The 21,321-nt window shown below is 45.6% G+C and overlaps 2 protein-coding genes across 5 annotated transcripts in view; both read left to right on the forward strand.

Moving 5' to 3' along the window:
• The window catches only part of Adora3 (adenosine A3 receptor), a 34,454-nt gene extending 32,557 nt beyond the window's left edge, over positions 1-1,897 (forward strand). For both annotated transcript variants that reach the window (XM_059266030.1, XM_059266029.1), the window contains exon 2: positions 890-1,897. In XM_059266030.1, coding sequence (XP_059122013.1) covers positions 975-1,496 — 522 coding nt within the window. In that variant the 5' untranslated portion in view covers positions 890-974 and the 3' untranslated portion in view covers positions 1,497-1,897. The remainder of the gene's footprint in view (positions 1-889) is intronic.
• Positions 1-20,199, forward strand: part of Tmigd3 (transmembrane and immunoglobulin domain containing 3) — a 69,115-nt gene extending 48,916 nt beyond the window's left edge. For 2 of the 3 annotated variants that reach the window (XM_059266032.1, XM_059266033.1), the window contains exons 2-7: positions 10,893-10,988; positions 12,725-13,096; positions 14,696-14,762; positions 16,066-16,166; positions 17,021-17,088; positions 19,801-20,199. In XM_059266032.1, the coding sequence (XP_059122015.1) occupies positions 10,949-10,988; positions 12,725-13,096; positions 14,696-14,762; positions 16,066-16,166; positions 17,021-17,088; positions 19,801-19,812 (660 nt within the window). In that variant the 5' untranslated portion in view covers positions 10,893-10,948 and the 3' untranslated portion in view covers positions 19,813-20,199. Of the gene's footprint in view, positions 1-10,892; positions 10,989-12,724; positions 13,097-14,695; positions 14,763-16,065; positions 16,167-17,020; positions 17,089-19,797 lie in introns of all 3 variants that reach the window. The other variant, XM_059266034.1, reaches the window with a different exon arrangement.
• Positions 20,200-21,321: the final 1,122 nt, after the last annotated feature.

Below are 21,321 nucleotides of genomic sequence, written 5' to 3' on the forward strand. Positions count from 1 at the left end.
AAGGAGAAACTATGACTCCCCAGGGAGAAACTATTAAGGGCTCTGAAACACTTCAGCGTAACCATAAGAAAACACTGAATTGATTCAAAGACCAGAACAGATGCCCATATGAAAATGGGGCAGGTAGAGTATCTTATGGAAGGGTAGTGTAACTTATGAGCTCCAGGATGATAGCCAACCAAAACAGTGCAGAGCACAGCATACCAGCAGGCTTTCGGGGAGATTCTCATCAGCTTGGGGATCCCAAGACTTAGGTAACTCTTCCATCGCAGGACAGGGAGGTGCTGGAGAGATGGCTCAGTAGAGAAAAGCACTTGCTATTCTTGCAGAGGACTCAGGTTCCATTCCCAGCACCCAGCACTGTCTGTAACTTCAGTTCTAGGAGATCCAATGCCTTCTTCTGACCACCCTAGGCACCAGGCATGCATGTGGTTTATGGACATACATGCAAGTAAAACATTCATATACATAAAATAAATCTGAAAAAAAAAAGAAGTCTTAGAGCCATGATTGGGTGGAGGCATGTAGGCACCTGACTCTTGGAAACATATTGCTGATCATTCTAGACTTTTTTTATGTGTTTGTTTTGTTTTTCGAGACAGGGTTTCTCTGTGTAGATTTGGTGCCTGTCCTGGATCTTGCTCTGTAAACCAGGCTGGCCTCAAATTCACAGAGATCCACCTGGCTCTGCCTCCCAAGTGCTGGGATTAAAGGTGTGCACCACCACCGCCCGGCTTGGATTGTTGTTTTTTAACTGTCACCTTACACTATGGGTATTTTATCTCTCAGCAAAGGGTGGGGGAATTGGAGAGCTCATTTTCTCTTTCTCCTTTTCTCCCAACTAGTCATTTCCTGTTGTGAACTCACCAACTTTTTTCCATTCAAACAGATATAGGACGGTCACCACTCAAAGAAGAATATGGCTATCCTTGGGCCTTTGCTGGCTAGCATCCTTCCTGGTGGGACTGACCCCCATGTTTGGCTGGAATAGAAAAATGACCTCAGGGCTCCTCCAAAATAGTACCACCCTTGTGTGCCATTTCCGTTCCGTGGTGTGTCTGGATTACATGGTCTTCTTCAGTTTCATCACCTGGATCCTCATCCCCCTCATTGCCATGTGCATCATCTATCTGGACATCTTCTACATCCTCCGTAACAAGCTCAGTCAGAACTTGTCTGGCTTCAGAGAGACGCGTGCGTTTTATGGACGGGAATTCAAGACAGCCAAGTCCCTGTTTCTGGTTCTCTTCTTGTTTGCTTTGTGCTGGTTGCCTTTGTCCATCATCAACCTTGTTTCCTACTTTAACGTTCATATACCAGAGGTTGCAATGTGCCTGGGGATCCTCTTGTCCCATGCGAACTCTATGATGAACCCTATTGTCTATGCCTGCAAAATAAAAAAGTTCAAGGAAACCTACTTTCTGATCCTCAAAGCTTGTAGGGTCTGTCAGACCTCAGTTTCCTTAGACTCGAGTACTGAACAGACCACTGACTAGTTACCATGACACACAAAGAGCAATCTCACGGTTAGCCTTATCAGACATTCTTGTTTCCTTCTACGGCAGTGGGGTCATCTGGCCGGTGGCCACACAGTTTCACTCCTCCATGTTTCTGCTTCAGTTATTTTCTTGTTCTTCTCTAACAATTCTGTGGATGCCTGACATGAAGACCATGCATTACCGAGTATCACGGACTGTGTTCTTCCTTCCCAGACACAAGAAGGAATGGAATCTTGAGGGAGTCTCGTCTTACCAAGGAAAGATTCTAGCTGGGCTGGATGGACAGAACCTGCTCTGAAAGATTCCAAAGACTTTGAGAACAGAAGGAGTGAGCTGAGTTTAAAGAGGGCTTAAACTGCTAAATTCACCTGTGTGGGTGTTTTTAAGTAAATAAAAGATGATGGCCAACTGTTGTGCACTTCTTGGCTGGGATCACTAGGGGTCTTGGAGCCACAGCTGACTGCTCTCGGCATTCATCCTGCTTGCTTCCTGGAACACTGTTCCAAAGTGCAGCAGCCTCACCACTGTAGATGACCGTCCTCCCCGGGAGGTGGTCTGGCATGCAAGGCTCTGATGCTCTTGGCGTCCAAGGCAATTGCGGGTTTAGGACCACTGGAGATCTTTAGGTGTGCTTTGTAAGTCTGGAACAGGACGTTTAAGAAATCTGGCACTAAGATGTTAGCTTTGAGCTTTGTGGCTTCAGCTTGGAGGGAGGAGTGAAACAGGTTAGGTATGTAAAACCTGCGAAATGTACAAGATTTTATACTGCTACTCTGTATCTGTTACTCTTCTGTTGCTGTGACAAAGTATCATGACCAAGACAATGCATAGAAGTGTTTATTTGGGCTTCTGGTTCCAGCGGGATAAGAGGCTATGAGTTGGCATAGCATCCAGAGGCAGGCACAGTAACAGGAAGGAGCAGGGAGCTGAGTGATGGCCTCTCCACCTTAAGTGGGAAGCAGAGAGAGTGAAGTGGAAGTGGTACAAAGCTTTAAACTCTCAAAGTCTAAAGTCAGTGCCACACCTCTTTCAGCAAGGCTGCATCTCCGTAACTTCTCAAAACAGCGCCACCAACTGAGGACCAAGTGTTTAAATGCCTGAGCCTATGGGGGAACATTTCCAATCCTAACCACCACATACTTCTTGAGTAATTAACATGCCCATATGCAAAGGTAAACCAGTTGCCCAAAGGATATGGATGAGAAATGAAGGTGGGGGTGCCATGCTTTCTCTGGGCTGCGAGTTACTTTCTGAACCCAAATGAAGAATCATTTCTTTTTAGTAAAAGCAATCTTTAAGTGCCTGTTATAATTCTACTACTGAATATAAGGTGAAAAGAGACAATTGAAAGTTATTATCACTTTCTGGGTTTGTGGGGGGGGGGCATGTTACTGTGTGTGAAGGTGCATGTGTGTGTGTGTGTGTGTAGCGGGGGAGGTGCTCATAAATTTTGCATGTGGAGGCCAGAGGACAAACTTGGATATCCCTTTTCCTCAGGTACTGTCCACCTTATTTTTTTGAAACAGATTCTCTTACCAGCTTGAGGCTCAACAATTAGTCTAGGCCAGCAAAGCCCAGGTATCTGCCTGTCTCAGCCTCCCCAGGGCTATGATTATGAGTTTAGGCCGTAGTGTCCAGCTTTGTGTGTGTGTGTGTGTGTGTGTGTGTGTGTGTGTGTGTGTGTGTATTAAACTCTCCCTCATTCTGCCTGCCAATCATTTTCTGGGCACTGAGATTTTAGGTGCCCATTGGCTCTAAAATTCTGTGAGGTGGGTACTACAATTTTTATCTCAGTGTGAGGATACAGTTCTATCATGGTGGGTAAGGCATGATAGTATGGGTTTGAGGCAACTATCACATTGTCTCTGCAGAATGGAAAACAGGTTGACCACTGGTCAAGTATGGACATGCCTTTAATCCCAACCCTGGGGGGCAGGGGCAGAGAACTCTGTGAGTCCAAGGCCAGTCTTGTCTATATATCAAGTACTAGGCCAACCAGGGCTACACAGTGAGACCTTGGGGTGGGGGTGGGGGAGAGAAAAATGAAAGAGGACTGATCATCGCAGTCCCTCTGAGGCTCTTTCCTTAGCTGCTCTTTGCCGTCCTCTGGTTAATCAGGATAGATGTTGGGCAGTGGACAGTGTCAGCCACTTCATCGGAGCCCTGCAGCTCCCGACACTCATAATGCCCACCCTTGTTTTTTCCTATGTAAGTCTGAAGTTACCCACAGAGTCTCTCCGCCAAGATAAAGTGCAGGTCCGATGAGAGCCTCAAGACGACAGTGCCTGTTAAGCAAAGAGAAGCGGGGATCTGAAAGTGGAATTAGACCGTAGCTATTCCCGAAGTTTGTCCGAATTCTAACGCTAGGCCGGAGCTCAGTTACCTAAGTCCTCTTGCTATCATTTCAGCACAGGCTCCTTATTTCTCTCCTGTCACCCCAGAAGAATCAAGCACGCAAGGCTTCCCCTTACTGATCTCTGGTTTTCGTTCAAGTGTGCCTCCAGGAAGAGGCCCTGGGTTTGCTCCAGGGCTCTACAACCTCTGCCCAGTTAGCTGGACAGTAAGGGGGAAGTGCTGTCGATTCTTGGTTTCCTGATAATCCTCACACTGTTGTTGTAACACTCAGTCTCCCCTTCTGAAAGCTTTATTTTAAAGTGAACACTTCCCTCAAGTCTGAAGAGCAATCTGGGCTGGGCTTGTAGGTATCTCTAGACCGTGGCTAGGTTTGAAAACTGCCTTTACTTTTTTTTCTTTGCCTTCTGATTGTCACTGGTGGCTTGCGGGGAACTGGGTTGTTTCATTTTTTGCCAAGTGGGAATATCCTGAGATACAGGACTGCACTAGCTTGGAAGAAGCCAAAGCCAAAGCCAGCAGAAGCTGAAGCCTTGCCGTGTGAAAATACCCTTTTAGCATGAAGTCACAAAAGGTGAACCAAAAATCTCTGGCTACATCCTGATCTGAGTGGCTGGGGATACCACGTGGAGCTAGAATGTCAACCGGGCCAAGCTTCTGCCAAGGGCCGTGTCTGGGTCCATGGCCCCATAGCAGCCAGGGTCAGGATTGACATAAATGGCTCCTGCTGCCACCGAGGGCCATGAGGATGCCCAGGGTCAGGTCAACCATCTGAGTCCAGGTTGGTGTCCAAGGGGCATGATGCATGCAGATCTAAGTGGCCTGCACTGCTACCCAATGCCATGGTGACATCCAGGCCAGAGCTGCAGCTGAGGGCCATGTCTGGGTCCATGGTTCTACAGTGGTTGGGGTCTTTGCTGAAGTCCCGAGGCCCGTATTGCCACCAAAGGTCACATAGAAGCCCAGGGTTGGGGCTGCAACCTGAGGCCTTGGTAGTGTTCAGAGGCCATGCTGTCTCCAGAGCCACCCCAACCTAAGTGGCCGGTGCTTCCAACCAGAGACAGGATGTCATCCGGGCCCAAGCGTGCTAGCGAGGGCCATGCCTGGGTCTGTGATCCAGCTGCAGCTGGGGTCTGTGTTGATGTCTGTGGCCTGTGTCACCTCAAGGGGCCTTAGGAACCAAGCGAGATGAAATCATGGGGCCATATGTTGAGTTGGCCTTACCCTTGGCTGGCCCAGGGAAAGCTGCCCTTGCCTCTCGCTGGACACTGCATCGAGAGAGCGGGCCCTGACTTTCATGGGAGAGCTGGCCTCTGCACTCGGGAGAGATGGCCCCATGCCTTACCACAGGAGAGGGAGAATGGACTCTGAGGGCGTGGGAGCAGGGAAGCCGACTCCTCTCTCTTGTCCGAGGCTGGTGGCCCCAGTGGCCTGTACTGACCAGCTCAGCTACCATCCAGGTCCACAGCCAGGTCTAGGGTTGGCCCAACCCATCTACCCCATCTAGGACCTGCTGGAGGTCATGAAGGGACTGGTCCTGTGCAATAATACTTACAATCTTGGGGTGGCCTCAGGATATGCTAGAGGAGTTCTGGTGAGGATCCAGTGATGACGGTGAACCAGAAACCAGACCCCTTGAAGCAGACAGTGACTCATCGCAATGAACATTTGCTGGTAAAGCTGATAGGACAGAAGGGTATACTATGTAACACACCAAAGCCCCCAGTGCCACCAGGATAAGTGAAGAGGTGTTGGAGAGTCAGGAAAGAAGAAATGTAGAGGGTTTTTTTTGTTTGTTTTGTTCTTATTTTTGTTTGTTTGCTTGCTTGCTTTGTTTTGTGGGGGAGGTGCCACAGGGGTAAAGGGGAGGATATGGAGTGGATCGGGAGGTGAGTGGAGTGCAGTGCATGATGTGAAACTTCCAAAGAATAAATAAAGAAGTCAAATTAAAAAAAAAAAACAAAAAAAAACTCTGGCTGCAAGTAAGTAGACCCACCCTGGTTTCAGGTTTGGAGATGAGTGTGGCGGGGATCTTCCCGTGAAGCTTGCCTCTGGCCAGCAGCCTTCCAGTGAAAACAGAAAGCTAAGTAAGGCTTTTTCTCTAAAGGGAAAGGGTACAGAGACATCCAGACAAATCCAGGGATGGTTTTCTCCTCTTCCATGTGAAGACACTGAACAAATGTAGATAACAAATACATGGGCTTATTACTTCGTTTTTCTTTTTTTTTCTAAATAAATCAAGTGGAAATAGAGACTAGCTTACCAAATGTCACCAAAAAGCAATTTCTCCTCTGTGGTGTGCGTGTGTGTGTGTGTGTGTGTGTGTGTGTGTGTGTGTGTGTGTGATTGTGAGAGAGAGAGCGAGAGCGAGAGCGAGAGCGAGAGCGAGAGCGAGAGCGAGAGAGAGAGAGAGAGAGAGAGAGAGAGAGAGAGAGAGAGAGGAGAGAGGAGTTTCAGTCTGCAGCTCAGATTGGACTGAAGTTCACTATGTAGCCTAAACTATCATTAGAACTCATGATAGTCCTCCTGCCTCAGCCTCCCCAGTACTAGGATTACAGGTGTGAGCTACCTCACCTAGTTTATTCTGAACTTGCTGCGGCACTTGGCTCAGATTCAGGCAAGCAGAAGAGTAGGGAATCTTTGTAGTGGTGTTTAAGAGAAACGCAGAGGCCAGGTGTAGTGGTGCCCATCTGTAATCAGAGGTACTCAGCAGGCTGAGACAGGAGAGTGAGAGAATAGACTGTGTAAGAGCACCAGTCCTGCGCATTAAAAAAAAAAATCAGTTAAAACACACTGATTTTTAAAATGTATTTTATGTATCAGTGCTCTATCTGCATGTATGCTTGCATGCCAGAAGAGGGCATCAGACCCCATTATAGATGTTTGTGAGCCACCATGTGGTTGCTGGGAATTGAACTCAGGACCTCTGGAAGAGCAGCCAGTGCTCTTAACTCTGAGCCATCTCTCCAGATCAACACACTGAAATCTTAATGAGTTTGTCTTGAGTATTCGAGGATTCGTGAAAAGAGCATCTGCAGATTGCAAACAGCTCTGCTACACGGGGCAGGTGGAGAGGCTTTTACAGAGTCTCGATGGTAGCATGACAAAGAAAATGTATTTAATTGGTTAACATGGTAAGCCTGTTGCTACAAGGTCAGTTTGGCTGTTGGTCAATTAGCTTTGGTGGTGGCTGACAGGTTAAGTGGTAAGTGTGATTGATTCTACAGTGTACACAGGGTTGATTTTCAATTTGATGATGTAGGAGCCATTTCAGCCCATTAAGTTTTTTGAAGCAGAAGAGAGAAAAAGCAGGGGCTTGAGCAGTGTGGCACTGGGACATCCAGATGCTTCTGAACAGAGAACACATCTGCTTGTTCGTGAACTGCAGTGAGAACCACCGTTGAGGAAGCCACCACTTTCTCAACAAGCCTTGGTGATTTGAGGATAATTGTAAACAGAGGTCAGTGTCTGACTTCCAGAGATTTGTTGCTAGAGATAACAACCCGACTCCCTAACAATCCCACTGCCTGCAGGCTGGTCTGCTGCTTATTGTGGACTAGTGGCTGCTTTCCTGGGCAGATTCCTGCAGGCTGTCAATCAGAATTCTATGCTGATATCATCATCCATATGCATAATTTCCAGGCATGGTTTCAAGAAAAATCCTGCTGCTAAACACCAGTGCTGGGTAGGACAGGAATGAGAAACCTGACTTCCTCAGACAACAGTGTGCACGTAATTCTCTTTGTAAACTCTAAAGTGCCCTGCAGTTTTGCCAGATTATTGCAGTGTGTGTGTGTGTGTGTGTGTGTGTGTGTGTGTGTGTGTGTGTGTTAGAGAGAGAGAGGGACAGAGAGAGACAGAGACAGAGAGACATAGTGCAATGGAAAAAGGTTTTTATTGCTGTTATTTTCACATCAGATCACACTGGCTCTACTGATTCTGTGAACTTGGATCACTTACTATCTCCTGTGTCTGCTGTTATTTGTAACATGGGACTAATAACATTCAAGCCAGGGTCCTTTGGTTTCTTAAAAAAAATTGTGTGTGTGTGTGTGTGTGTGTGTGTGTGTGTGTGTGTGTGAAGGGGCACGTGTGACGGCACCAATGTGGAGGTCAGAGGACAATTTTGTGGAGGTGGTTCTCTCCATTTATTTACCATGTGGGTTCTGGGATCAAACTCAGGTGGTCAGGCCTGTGTGGCATGCATCTATACTGGCTGAGCCGTCTTACTGGCCCTTGTTTTGCTACTTTTTATTTTGTCAAATCAAGCCATGAAGTGGAGTGACTAGGATAATGAGCTCTCATTTACCTACTATCCTGTTGTAGTACTTATTGATTTATTGATTTATGGTCTCTCTTGTTTCATTCATGACCATATCCACTTAACCCTGCCCTGATTATCTTGAAATTTTGGACTTCAAATTATTTCCTCTATAAAAACTTATAAAAGATGTTCTAAAAAGTATTACTTGGTTTAGTCTCAGTACCTATGTACTTTTTACTTCCCTAAATCTAAAGATTAATCTTATCCTTAAGAGAGAGGAACAGAATTATTAGCACCAGTTAGCACCAGCTAACATTGACTGCCAGCATCTTCATACCCCCATCTTCTCATTTATTTTATTTATTTGATTTTTCAATTTGAGATAGAATCTCATTTAGTCCAGGCTGGCCTTGAACTTGATATCTCATAGGGGATGATCGTGAACAATTGATCCTCCTGCTTCCCTCTCCGAAGTGCTGGAATTACAGTGTGTGCCACCACACCCTACTCTCGTTATTTATAATGTAACTTTTCTTTATCTTGTGCATTTTGCTGAAACTTACCATGCACTCTCCATTTCTATTTCTGATGACATTTTCTTTGGTTATTGGGTGCCATCTCTGAACAACACTGATTGTTTTGCCTCTAGTATCGACAGAGATAAGGAATGTATTTTTTTTTTTTTTTTTGGTTTTTCGAGACAGGGTTTCTCTGTGTAGCTTTGCGCCTTTCCTGGAACTCACTTGGTAGCCCAGGCTGGCCTTGAACTCACAGAGATCCGCCTGGCTCTGCCTCCCGAGTGCTGGGATTAAAGGCGTGCGCCACCACCGCCCGGCCTGGAATGTATTTTTTAAAAAATCAGAATTATTATTTGCTGGATAACATAAGACAACAAAGCCTTTATTATGTGCTCCTGTTCTGTATGGGTCAGGAATTCAGAAACATCTTCTTGGATGGTTCAGTGTTCATGATATCTCATGAGATTGCTGGGTTAGACATCTGAAAGCTTGATCATGGCCATTACCAAGGTGACTCTGGCATGAGTAACAAGGTGATATTTGGTAAGTTGTTGTCTTTTCATGTGAGTCTCTCCATTGCTCACTTTAGTCCTCATAAAATGATGGCCGACTCCTCCAAGGTAGCAGTACAAGAGACTGGGGCAGAAGTTGTACCATTTTTGAAAGACACACATTGTACTTCTGCCAAGTTTTATCATGCAGGCCAGCCCTGACTCATCTTCAGAGGGACTACATAAAGGCATGTATACCAAGGGACATCTGGTATACCTGGCTGGTGTGTTTGGTTAGTTTTTGTCAACTTGACATAAACCTAGACATATCTGAGAATAAGAAATCTTAGTTGAGGAATTGCTTCCATCAAATTGTCCTTTGGGCAAGTCTGTGAGGCTATTTTCTTGCTTGCTAATTGATGTATCAGGGCCCAGTTCACTGTGGTCTGGGCAGGGAGGCTTGGGTCTATATAAGAAAGGTAGCTAATCAAGCTAGGAAAAGGAGACCAGTAAGCAGCTTTCCCACATAGTCTCTGCCTTACTTCCTGCCTTGAGCTCCTGCCAGTCCTCCTTAACAACAGACTGTAGTCTATAAGTTGAAATAAACCCTTTCCTCCACAGGTTGCTTTTGGTCAGTGTTCTGACCATAGCAACAGAGAAGCTGACTAGGATAGGCTGTGATGATGCTATTAACACACCTGAAACAAAATGAACAATTAACAACGTCAGCTATCTGGGCAGTGTAATGGGCTTCATATATTATCATTTGCCAAGACATTTCACTCAACTTCATTTAATCTATTAATTCTTCTTTCCAGTTCTTTTTGTCCAACACATTTTGTTGGTTGAAACAGAGATCACCAATGAGGAGTCGATAATGTAATGTAATTACACAATGCAAGCTTGATACAAGTGCATATGCTGAATTCCAGTGAATTAGAGGAAGGCTCCCCTTTTCTCAAGAAAGGATGTTATTGCACAATGTAGAAAAGCCATCTACATCTGGCCCATGAAGGGAAGTGCTAGCTCTAGGGTATAACAAGGAGCACCCAGTTTAAATTTGAGAATTTAGAGTTTTTCAAGAATTTAAACTTTGAAAGCTAGTGGTCAGAACATGTATATCTGTCAGGATTCAAGAGAAGCTTCTGCTGCTAGTGCATGGAAAGACCCACTTGATGTGTCCCAATTCTACTCAGAAAAGCTTTCCAAAATCTGGACCCTCAGCCCCAGCTGTTGACAGCTGTACTCATCTATTCCAGCTTGCAGGCATATGTACTTCTGGCAGCTGGCATGCTCCACCTCTAACCACACTCCCCAGGTCTTCACTGTAGTTTGGTACTCAACTTACTTAAGGATTTCTTTGCTGGGATTCCTCCCATCTAAATAGAAACTGAGCCCCTAAGAATGATGGAGGGACAAGAGGCACAGCCTCTTTTAACACATATCAAGAGAGGGTACAGTTGCTCACACGAACATGTGCCAGTGGTAATGTGTCTAGTCTTCTGGGATCTATAAAGGATGTATGCCAAGTGGATTTAATCAAGAAGAGGGTTCTCTTGCTTATCTGGGCTCTGCGGGGAGCTCAGATGTTCAAAGTTGCTGCAAAGATGACATTTTATTCAGGAATGACATCCCTGTGGTGAGTTCCCATTGTACAGGACACAACCCGTCTGGTTCTGCACAGCAGCATTGCTCAGAGTAACTGCTGGCTCTCCCTTCATACAGGATGACACCACCTTAAATTCAAACACATGCTTCCCTCCTGCAGATCCAGAGTCCCTGAGGTCCTCTGTTCTTAGAGCTGAAGTTTACTTCCTTTTCACCATGGAGATCTTCATTCTGCTCTCCTTGGCTCTCTTTTCAGGTAAGATGTTGGTAAGGAACGCCTCTGCCCAGAAGCCACAACCTTCTGAGGCAGCTCAATTCTCCTCTACTTAAAGGCCCTGCTTAGTATAACAGTTTAAAGCACCTAAGCCATTTTATGGGAAAATGTCTTGTTCATAGGCCCTATTAAGAGATCCTAGTTCCTTATCTCTGATAAGTGAGTTGTGGGGAACTTGACTAAAATTGGAGCTCTGCAGTGTTTTTTCCCCCAGTGTCCCCAATTCTCGTTCTCTTCTCCTTTCTTCCCTCACGTGTTCGCACAGATATAGGCAGACATGCTTATCTCCTTTCTGCCTAAGCCTGACACCAAAGACGGTACTCAGCAATGGGACTTGCCCCAAGCTGGGTCACCTCTCAGTTGTGCTCCCTGTAGACCTACTGTAGCTCTCTGTGCATCAGCATCCTTGTCTTTGAACTGAGGATCACAGATCTCCTTGTCTTGTTGGGATGAGAAGAAACTGACACTTGTAGGAATGTGTTATCTCCTGTAAGACACACTGGAAGCAGCCTCTTGCAGGGGGGTTGGGAGGTCCCTCAACATACGCTTGGAAGGCTGAGAGTGATGGGTTCTGTTGTTCCATCTCTCCTCTCTGGTCAGGTATTTCCCAGTCAAGGTGAAGCCGGAGGTTGCATGTGTGACTTCCTCATTTTACAATATCCTGACATGATAGAGATGCCCACACTGGTCTTGTATGGCAAGTTCTCAACTCCTAAAATTACAAGACCCTCTATTTTTAGTCCTTTGCAAGCCTCCTAACCTTTCGCTTCCTTTAGTGGCTGCCAAGGTAAGGGAGGGAGCTAGAGGCAGAGCTAAGAAAGTAGATGGCAAAACAAACCTCAAGTTGTCCAAGGCTCCATTTGTTCACATCTCACACATTCTCAGGCTAGGAGAAAAGACTTCTCCAATGGTTGTGGGATCTAAGCACATGAATTAGAGCTGCCTACATTCAGAGACGGTCTTTTACCCTTAGTTAATTTTCTCTGGAAACACCCACATAGAAACATCCAGAGATATGTTTGATTAATCTAGGCATCTCTAAGTCCAATCAAACTGACATCAAGATTAACTGTCACAAATCCCCAAATAAAGGTTTCTTCAGAGTTGATGTCATTCTGGGGACTCTTTCTGCCTTGCAGTTGGCTGCCTTCTTGTGTCTTCACATGGTTCTGTCTAACTTCATCTGTTTCAAAAATTTTAAGTAAGGACACCAGCCATATTGGATTCAGAACTACCCTAATGGGGCCTGGAGAGATATCTCAGAAGGTAGCTTAAAACCATCTGTAACTTCAGTTCCAGGAGATCTGACATCTTTTTCTGACCTCTAGGCTCCAGGCATATATGTGGTGCACTTATTTACCTGTGGTGCACCTATATACATGCAGAAAAAACACTTATATGCATAAAATAAAACAAAAAAATCTTTAAAAGTTTTTTAAGAGAGCCACCTTAATGATCTAATTTTAACTTACTGTCTTCTTAAAGATCTTATGTCTAAATGCAGCCGCATCACATTCTTTATAGGGATTAAGGTTTCAACATGTGAAGGATGCAATTTAGCCCATAAGAGTGACCAAATTCAAAAGGACAAAACCCAAATTCCAATGAACCATCCTTCAGGAGCTCAGTAGGGTCAGTGTGTTTCCAAGAATAATGAACTCTGTGTGTGTGTGTGTGTGTGTGTGTGTGTGTGTGTGTGTGTGTGTGTCTGTTCACAGATGCCATGGTCATGGACGAAAAGGTGAAGTCAGGCATTGAGCTGGACACAGTTTCTGCTAACTGTAACTATGATGCCCACTACAAGGACCACACCAAGTACTGGTGCCGGGGCTATTTCAGGAACACGTGCAACATCGTCGCCCTCACCCCGAACAGCACCGACCGTGTGGTCTTGAAGGACACAGGAAGCCAACTCATCATCACGGTGTCCTGCCTGGTTAAGGAGGACACAGGCTGGTACTGGTGTGGTATCCAGCGGGACTTTGCCCGAGATGACATGGATTTTACACAGCTGATTGTGACTGACAACGGAGATGGCCGGGCCACTGGTTTTTTACCTGGTAAAGAGACTGCCAGGGGAGCTTTGAAAGGTAATGCGGGTTTGTTGAGGTAGTAAAAACTCACTGAAGGGTCCAGGGCTGGTCATGCACAATCCTAACACTCAGAAGGGAGAGGCAGGTGGATCTCTGGGTGTTCGAGGCCAGCCTGGTCTACATAGTGAGTTCCAAGCCAGGCAGAGCTACAAAGTGAGACCCTGTCTAAATACAAAAACAAAAACAAAAACAGACAAAAAAACACCTCACTGAAGGCAGTGGCCACCAACTCACAAGTTCCTCTTGTATTATTTGAGGTAACCTGCTCTCTCAATTCCACTTAGTATGGTAGGGGTGGGGGTTAGGTAGAATTTCATAGGAAAGAAGAGTGTCTGAACTCTGGGTGTGCTAAAAACTTCCCTTTCCTCAGAGCAGTCTTACTCACAGACCTCGGAAGAGGCTGGAAAGTCAGGAGTGAGATATTTGTACTGATAGCCAAGGCTGTCATGAAATCTCACCCTCATAGGTCTGGAGCCTTGGAGACTGGCTGGAGACATGACTGAGGCTGCAAAAAGAGACCCAGTCTTCTTGAGACTGGACAGCTTTAACAAATTTAGTAATTAATATAAATTAAATATAGCGGTCAAACTTGCCAGCACCTGTCTTAACTTATGTGGAATGCAGTTAACCCTTGGAGGCTACTGGAGGGACTGGAACCAGGAGGCGAAGTCTGCCTAAGCCAGACTAGGACTTTGAGCTAGTGCTAACTCTTGGGACCTCCCAATGTTCGCAGGCTCCTTGTCTGGAGGCTGGAAAACTCTCAGCACCAGGAAGTCCCTGTCTTTCAGGCAGGGAATGGTGGAAGGCACTGGCTGTTCTCCCATCATTACCATTTAGAAAAAATGATGTGTTTTTCTGTCACTGTCTGGAGCCCAATGACAGTTGGAAAACACATAAGAAAGACTTGTGGGACGCCTCACACCCACCCCGCCTCTCAAGCTGGGAAGAGCCTTGCTCACATTTATCTACTGGTAACTGATGCAGCTAGCATCCCACTGAGTGGGTAATATCCACACTGGCTGTGTTTCCGTTTTGTGTGCTTCTACTTTTTTACAGCACTTCTTGAGCTTTTAGTTTAGAAAGAGAGGAGTCTTATCCAAGTTTGCTCCTTTACTGAAACATGGAGGAAGCAATGTGGGGCTCTCCCACGGGTTGTTTGTAGCGATAAGAAGGACCTATGTCACAGACTGACCCATTCCCCAAGGATGGGACTGGCTATTTGATACACCACAGCTTTTTTCCCTTCGGAGTGACCTTAGCCTGGGTCTCTAACCACGAACTGCTTCTAGACGGTGCAGGGCCTTTGTATAAATCTGGAAAAGGTATCCCTTCATCTGGGTGCAGAGGACCCCGTGGCAGGGTGCATGACTTAGCAGGTGCACTGTGAGCTGGATTCCAGTCCCTACTTCTCCCCGCAGCCTTGCCCCCTGTCCAAGGCATGTTTATACAACAGTTAGTGTTGTCATTGTTTCACTCAGAAAGCCCACAATGCACTTACTCTCTGGAGAGCAAGAGAGAGACAGGTGGGGATGATGCTGGAGCCAAAGGAAGGGTCCGAAAATGGGTTTCATTCTCAACAATTCCTTTCTGATTCAGACCCTTCAGGGCACAGGAACTTGAGCTGTAGGACTTCTAAAGCTATCCAAAAGGCAGAGGGCTCCAGGTGAGTAGGGATCTGAAGAGATGATGGGATGGGGTGGGGTGGAGTGGGATGTACCACAACACATTAGTGACTGGTTTACACCTTCTACTTTTCAACTGTGTATTGTTTCTCTGCCCAAACTAAATATCTTCATTGTAATGGTGTGGTTTCTTTAAGATGACTATTTTTGTTTGAAAGCAGCAGAAAATAGCTTCTAGTTATTTTATTATTATTATTATTATTATTATTATTATTATTATTATTGAGACAGAGTTTCTCTGTGTAACAGCCCTGGCTGTCCTACTCACTCTGTAGACCAGGCTGGCCTTGAACTCACAGATATCTGCCTGCCTCTGCCTCCCGAGTGCTGGGATTAAAGCGTGCACCACCACACCTGGCTTAGTCACTCTAATTTTAAAGGGGGCATTATCACAGGGGGAGAGGAGTGTCTGAAATGCAGAGACAAGGATGCAGGCGAAAGAGGTGCCAAGATCCCAACAGGACTTCTTCTTCATCTCTAGCTCCATTTTCATCTGACAGTCTCCAGTGTGTTTGCTTCCTTCTCTTCCTACAGTCACTCTTGCCTACTTCTGTTTTGTTCTTTAAAGAGTTTGTTTCATTTTCACTTCATGCGTGTGAATGTTTCACGTACATGTGTGTATATGTATGTGCACCATGTTCGTGCCTGGTGCCTGTGGAGTCGAGAAAAGGGAGCCTGATCCCCTGAACTGGAGCTAAAGGTAATTATGGGTGGCAATGTGGGTGCTGGGAACCGAGCCTCTGAGCTCTCTCTCTGGGCCCTGTTTCTTTTGTTTTGAGACAGGGTCTAAGAAAGTCTCCCAAGTTCCTTTGTAGGTAAGGGTTGACCTTAAACCTTTGATGCCCCTGCTTCCTCCTCCTGAGCAAAGGGATTACAGATGTGTGCTGCCACACTCAGTTCACAAGCACTCTGCCAACTGAGCTATATCCCCCAGCTTGTATTTCTTCTCTCTCTCTCTTTCCCTCTCCTCTTCTCTTCATCCCTCCCTCCCTCTTTTTTTTTTTTTTTTTTGACACAGCAGGTGACACTCACTTACAGTTGCTCAGTTTATTTCTCCCCCGTTCAAAGGAATGACAGCAGACTGTAGTTTTCCGCTCCTAGACCCCATCTTATTTCTGAGGCAGAGCTTACTGGCCCGTCAGATCTGTGGTCCAAAGGACAGAGTTACTCTTAAGGAATGTAGTTGCCAGGAGCTCCTGGGGCTGGGATGGGAGTGACTGTGTGAGAAGAAAACCAAAGGGGTTTCCTTCCAAGGGACCTGATATCTGATGTAATTCCTTCCAGAATGTCCATCCTGATCGTTTGCATACTGGTTACTTGTTTGTGGATCATCTTTATAGTCAGTCTTTTCTCTAGGGGAAGGAGAAGCCAAAGGAATAGAGGAGGTAAGTAACCCGGGATGGAGGGAATTAGACTTGGAGAGGGAATCAGAAAGTGTAGAGGTCAAGGAGTATCTTTCACGTGAATGAATATGACCCTCCTCTTAATGCCTAGTCACTTAGGTACCAAGGCAGCTGGCCAACCCACAGGCTGAGGAGGATATAATCCCCTCATAGTTATAAGGGCATCATGAGAGGAAATAGAAGGAACATTGTAGTCTTAAGTGGAAGTAGGTGCGTGCTGTGGGTGATTGATTGATAAATAAAATGCTGATTGGCCAGTAGCCAGGCAGGAAGTATAGATGGGACAAAGAGAGAGGAGAAGTCTGGGAAGTGGAAGGCTGAGCAGAAATGCTGCCAGCTGCCAACATGAGGAGCAGGATGTAAAGTACTGGTAAGCCACGAGCCATGTGGTAAGGTATAGATTAATAGAAATGGGTTAATTTAAGATATAAGAACAGTTAGCAAGAAGCCCAAGCCATTAGGCCATACAGTTTATAAATAATATAAGTCTCTGTGTGTTTGCTTGGGTCTGAGGGCCGCGGGAGCCAGGCAGGAACAAGATAACTTCAGCTATAGGTGCAGGCGAGGAAGAGGGAAACCAGAGATAACCACACTGCAGGTTCCATATCTGTGGGGCTACTTGCCTCCCCAGCACAACAGCCTAATAGCCTTAATCTTTGTTTGAAACATTTTGTTCACCTGTAGGGATGAGGCCAAGCCTCTTGTCAAATGACGGGACTTCTGTAATGCACTCGCCAGCAGGTGTAAAAAGTTCTCCTTGCCAAGGGGTCTGTGTGGGACAGGTGGGTCCAGGGACTTCAGTCCTTAGCTTTGTGTCTTTGTTTTTCCTTGGGTAGTTACAGGTAAAAGCATCACTAGAAGCTCCCAGCCAAGCCAAGCTCCCTCTGTGGTCTCCATACCCTTGGTAAGTTCCCTCCTTGACTCTTCAGTACTGAATCCTGAGGCCCCTTAGAACCCTGTCTTTAGGTCTCCCCATTCATCGAGAGGGAACTGTGTGATCATCCGTCTTTCCCTGAGACACAAGTGGATCCTACCATCTGGAAATTTCTCTAGGTCACCATATGGTGGTTCTGCTAAGTTCTGAAGCATTTGCAGAACTGAAAGAACACTGTGAGCACCTCTGTTTGGTCAGGGCGATGCTGTTGGCTTTTGTATGATCAGAAACCATGGAAACACCTTGGGCAAAGAAGAGACTGTAGCCATAATTACAAAATGGATTACAGTCACCCTGGCTGGGTTTGGAAACATAGAAAAAACAACATTTCAGAGAAATAATGATTAGGATGAACAAACAAAAGCCCCAGAACAGAAACCCAACATTATCACTGAATGCCAGTAGCATCCTAATGATGAAAGACCTGTTAGTGACACACAAGGAGTCAGTGCCAGCAGGAGCTGAAATGTGAAGATAAGGCCACAAGGTCTCAGGCTGCACCTGTGCAGTTTGGGTCCCATGCAGATGCACAGCAAGCTCTCTAAGATGGTAAAGGAGCAGCTCCCACAGCCTTCTTGCCTTTTGTCATCTAGAAGCTTTGGGAACAGTGGAGGTGAGGGATATGGACAGGGCAACACCCCTCAAGGCTTGTCTAGTTCTACTTCCTCTAGTATATAATCGTAGTCTGTATTTTTTTTTCAGGAACTTATCATCACTTCTTTAAGATATGACCCTGGGCAACATTTTTTTTTCCCAAGCCAGTTGTTGTTTTTTTTTTTTCTTTCTACATTTTTCTCCCTGTTCTTATACTCCTCTGAGTTTTCTTTTTTTTAAATTTTTTATTTTTATTTTCTTCTGGTTTTCTATCCATCCATCCACTCATGTCCCACCCACCCACCCACCCACCCACCCACCTATGCATCCTTCATTTTGCAAACTAGTAACATGCTAGTTGATGAGGTTACAAAGACAAGCAAAGATAGATAGCACCTGTCTTCATGGAGCTTATGATGTGAAACAGGAAAACAGCAGGGCACCTGTGGTGCACCCAGAAGCCCAGCCAGAAGGATCTTGAGTTCAAGGCCAGCTTGGACTATATAATGAGTTCTAGAAACGCCTAGACTACAGAGTGAGACTCTGTCTCAAAAATAAAGTGGTGTGGTGAGGTGGGAGAGTACAAGCAACCACACATAAATGTAAGCTTGTCAAGCAGAATAAGTGAAGGTGACATGTTGTTTGTTTTTGCTCTTTTGAGGGGCCCGCCACCCAGCTCCCAAATAAATCACATGTGGAGGCTTATTCTTAATCATGAATGCTCGGCCTTAACTTGGCTTGTCTTTTGCCAGCTTTAGTTAACTTAAATTGTCCCATCTTACCTTTTGCCTCTGGGTTTTTCCCATTCTCTTACTTCTGTAAATCTTACTCTTACTCCATGGCTTGCTGTGTAGCTGGGTGGCTGGCCCCTAGAGTCCTCCTCCCTCTCTGGCTACTTCTTTTCCTCCCAGATTTCTTCTTCTATATATTCTCTCTGCTTGCCAGCCCCGTCTATCCTTTCTCCTGCCTTGCTATTGACTATTCAGCTCTTTATTAGATCATCAGGTGTTTTAGACAGGCACAGTAACATAGCTTCACGGAGTTAAACAAATGCAACATAAACAAAAGTAACACTTTAAAGTAATATTCCCCAACAGTGGCATGATGCTGTAAAAGATGAGACAGTAGAATCCAATGCTGTTCTCTTCAGCAAGAAGCCAGCAACCTGTTTTAGCCATGGCCTGTTCCCTCATACTTGGACAAACTGAGCAGCCTAAACTAAAGTCCCTCCTAGTTTTGTTATTCTTGGGCCCTGCAACCAGGATGCATTTATGCCATGAAAACTCAGCGAGAGAAGGACAAACCCCAGGTACCCAGCTTGCCTACAGCTGACTGACAAGTCTTGCAGGGATGACATCAAATTCCAGCCCATAAAACAAACATTAGTGCTTTCTAACGTTTGTTTTCAGGGCTGGTAAGATGGTTGAGCAGGTAAAGGTTCTTGCCACCAATCCTGATGACCTGTGTTTAATCCCCAGAACTCACATAGCAGAAAGAGGACCAAGTGCTACAAGTTGTCCTCTGACCTCCACATGCGCACTGTGGCACACACAGCACTTGTGTATCCTCCCTGCTCCCCACCCCGCTCACAGAGAGAGAAAGAAAGAGGAGACAGAGAGGAGACAGAGAGATACAGAGACAGAGAGAAACACACGTGTGTGTGTGTGTGTGTGTGTGTGTGTGTGTGTGTGTGTGTGTGTATGTCTGTTTCTCTCACACACACAGAAGGAGAGGGGGAGAGAGAGAGAGAAAATAAATAAATAGATAGATAGATAGATAGATAGATAGATAGATAGATAGATAGATAGATAGATAGATAATTCCAACTTGGTGTTTTGTTCCCAGGGAGCCCAGAGTGCCGGGAGTGGCTCCTACAGCATTCCTTGCCTTTTTCCGTCCATTGGGAACTGTGGAGGTTGGGGATGCTTAGGTGTGTTTGAAAAAAACTCCTGGGCAGTGTGAGAATATAATCTTTGATTTAGAAGAGAGGAAAATAGGCTCAGAAAAATGCAGTCTGTGGATTTTTGCTGACAAACACGTTGACAAGAACCCCCAACTGTTTTCCTTTTCTATTTCCCAACAAAGTAGGCAATGATTTGAAGTTCTTTCCACATGACTTGACTCAAGGAAACGGCTCCAACTGAACACACGTGACTGAAGATTTCTTTCCTATTTCGTTCCCAAATAAAGTGATGTCGTTACAGTTGAATCTCCACGACAACCAGCCTACATCTCAGAGACTGATTTTGACCTTTCAGGATTTCTAAAGGACTCTCTGACCTCGAAGCAATCTTTTGTGGCAAGGTGACAACAGCAGTGGCCAGAAGAGCTAAGACAGACCACGCCAAGCAAGGCTGCCATCAAATAATATCTCCAGACCTTAGCTCTCGTGCATTAGATTAGCTGAAGTGAAGAAGAGGTACAGAATCTGGGACAAGGGGAAATGACTTGTATTTCATTTATCGGCCAATAAATATTTGAATAGTGTTGAAAGAGTATGACTGACTTCTCCTAGGCTATCACTGGTAAAGTATTTCGTGAAGTGTTCCTAAAAAGCATAACATTCCAATACATTTCTGAAGTGGCATTTAATGCCGTTTTATCCAAAACTAGGAGACAGACTGAGTCTGTGGTTCTCATAGTCTCTTGGTGAAAAGACTGTGCCCCACCCCCAGAACACATTCTCAATGGGAACCTATGACCAGAGTAAGTGGGTGCTGCTTCTGACCAATGAGCCACCAAGGGATGACAGATGACAAATGCTTTCAAATCAGGAAACACGAGGCGAGGATGAGGCACCATCATCCATGGGAGCAAATAGTTACGTCATTGTTGGTGAAGCATTACCACTATCCCGTGTGCTCTGCGGCAAACCACAACCCTCTCCCCATATGGCATCCTTCCTGCTGTTCATCATGGCCTCTGCTGCCCTCCTACAAACGCTGGTATTCTGTGGGAGAAGTGTGCACTCATGTGTTTCATGTGTATGCTTGTACATGTGGAGGCTGGAGGATAACCTCAGATGTCATTCCTCCAGAGCTGCCCACCTTGTGTGAAGCAGGGCCTCTCATGGGCCTGGAGCTTGCTGATGAAGCTAGGCTAGCTGAACAGTGAGACCCAGGGATACTCCAGTCTTTACGTCTCCAGGGCTAGGATGACAAGCGTGCCCTACCATTACCATTCCCCACATTTTTACATGAGTTCACAGGATCAAAGTCAGGTTCTTATTCCTGCAAGGCAAGCCCTTTACTGATTGAGGCATTCCCCCAGCTTCAGAAGCTCCCAGACTTGAATTCAAGTTGTCAGGTTTGACGGCAAATGTCCTTAACTACCTCACCAGCCCTCATATTTATTTTATAATTTTTCTTGTTTAGTAGTTACATTCTAGAGTATGCTTGCCTAATTAAAAAGAATCTTCCTGATATTTTTAGTGGGGCAGTCTATATAATTGTCCCTTTGTTTTGGGGGTAAATTAACATGTTTAATCTTTACCTTTGGCTCTCAACCAAGGTTGTCACACACATCTCTAATGCCACACAGAGGAGACAGAAACCCACATTTGACTAGTGTTTTATACGATATGGACTTTGTGTTGGCTTAGGACGCTGA

Source organism: Peromyscus eremicus, chromosome 6 (assembly GCF_949786415.1).
Source record: "Peromyscus eremicus chromosome 6, PerEre_H2_v1, whole genome shotgun sequence".
NCBI classification, from domain to species: Eukaryota; Metazoa; Chordata; class Mammalia; order Rodentia; family Cricetidae; genus Peromyscus; species Peromyscus eremicus.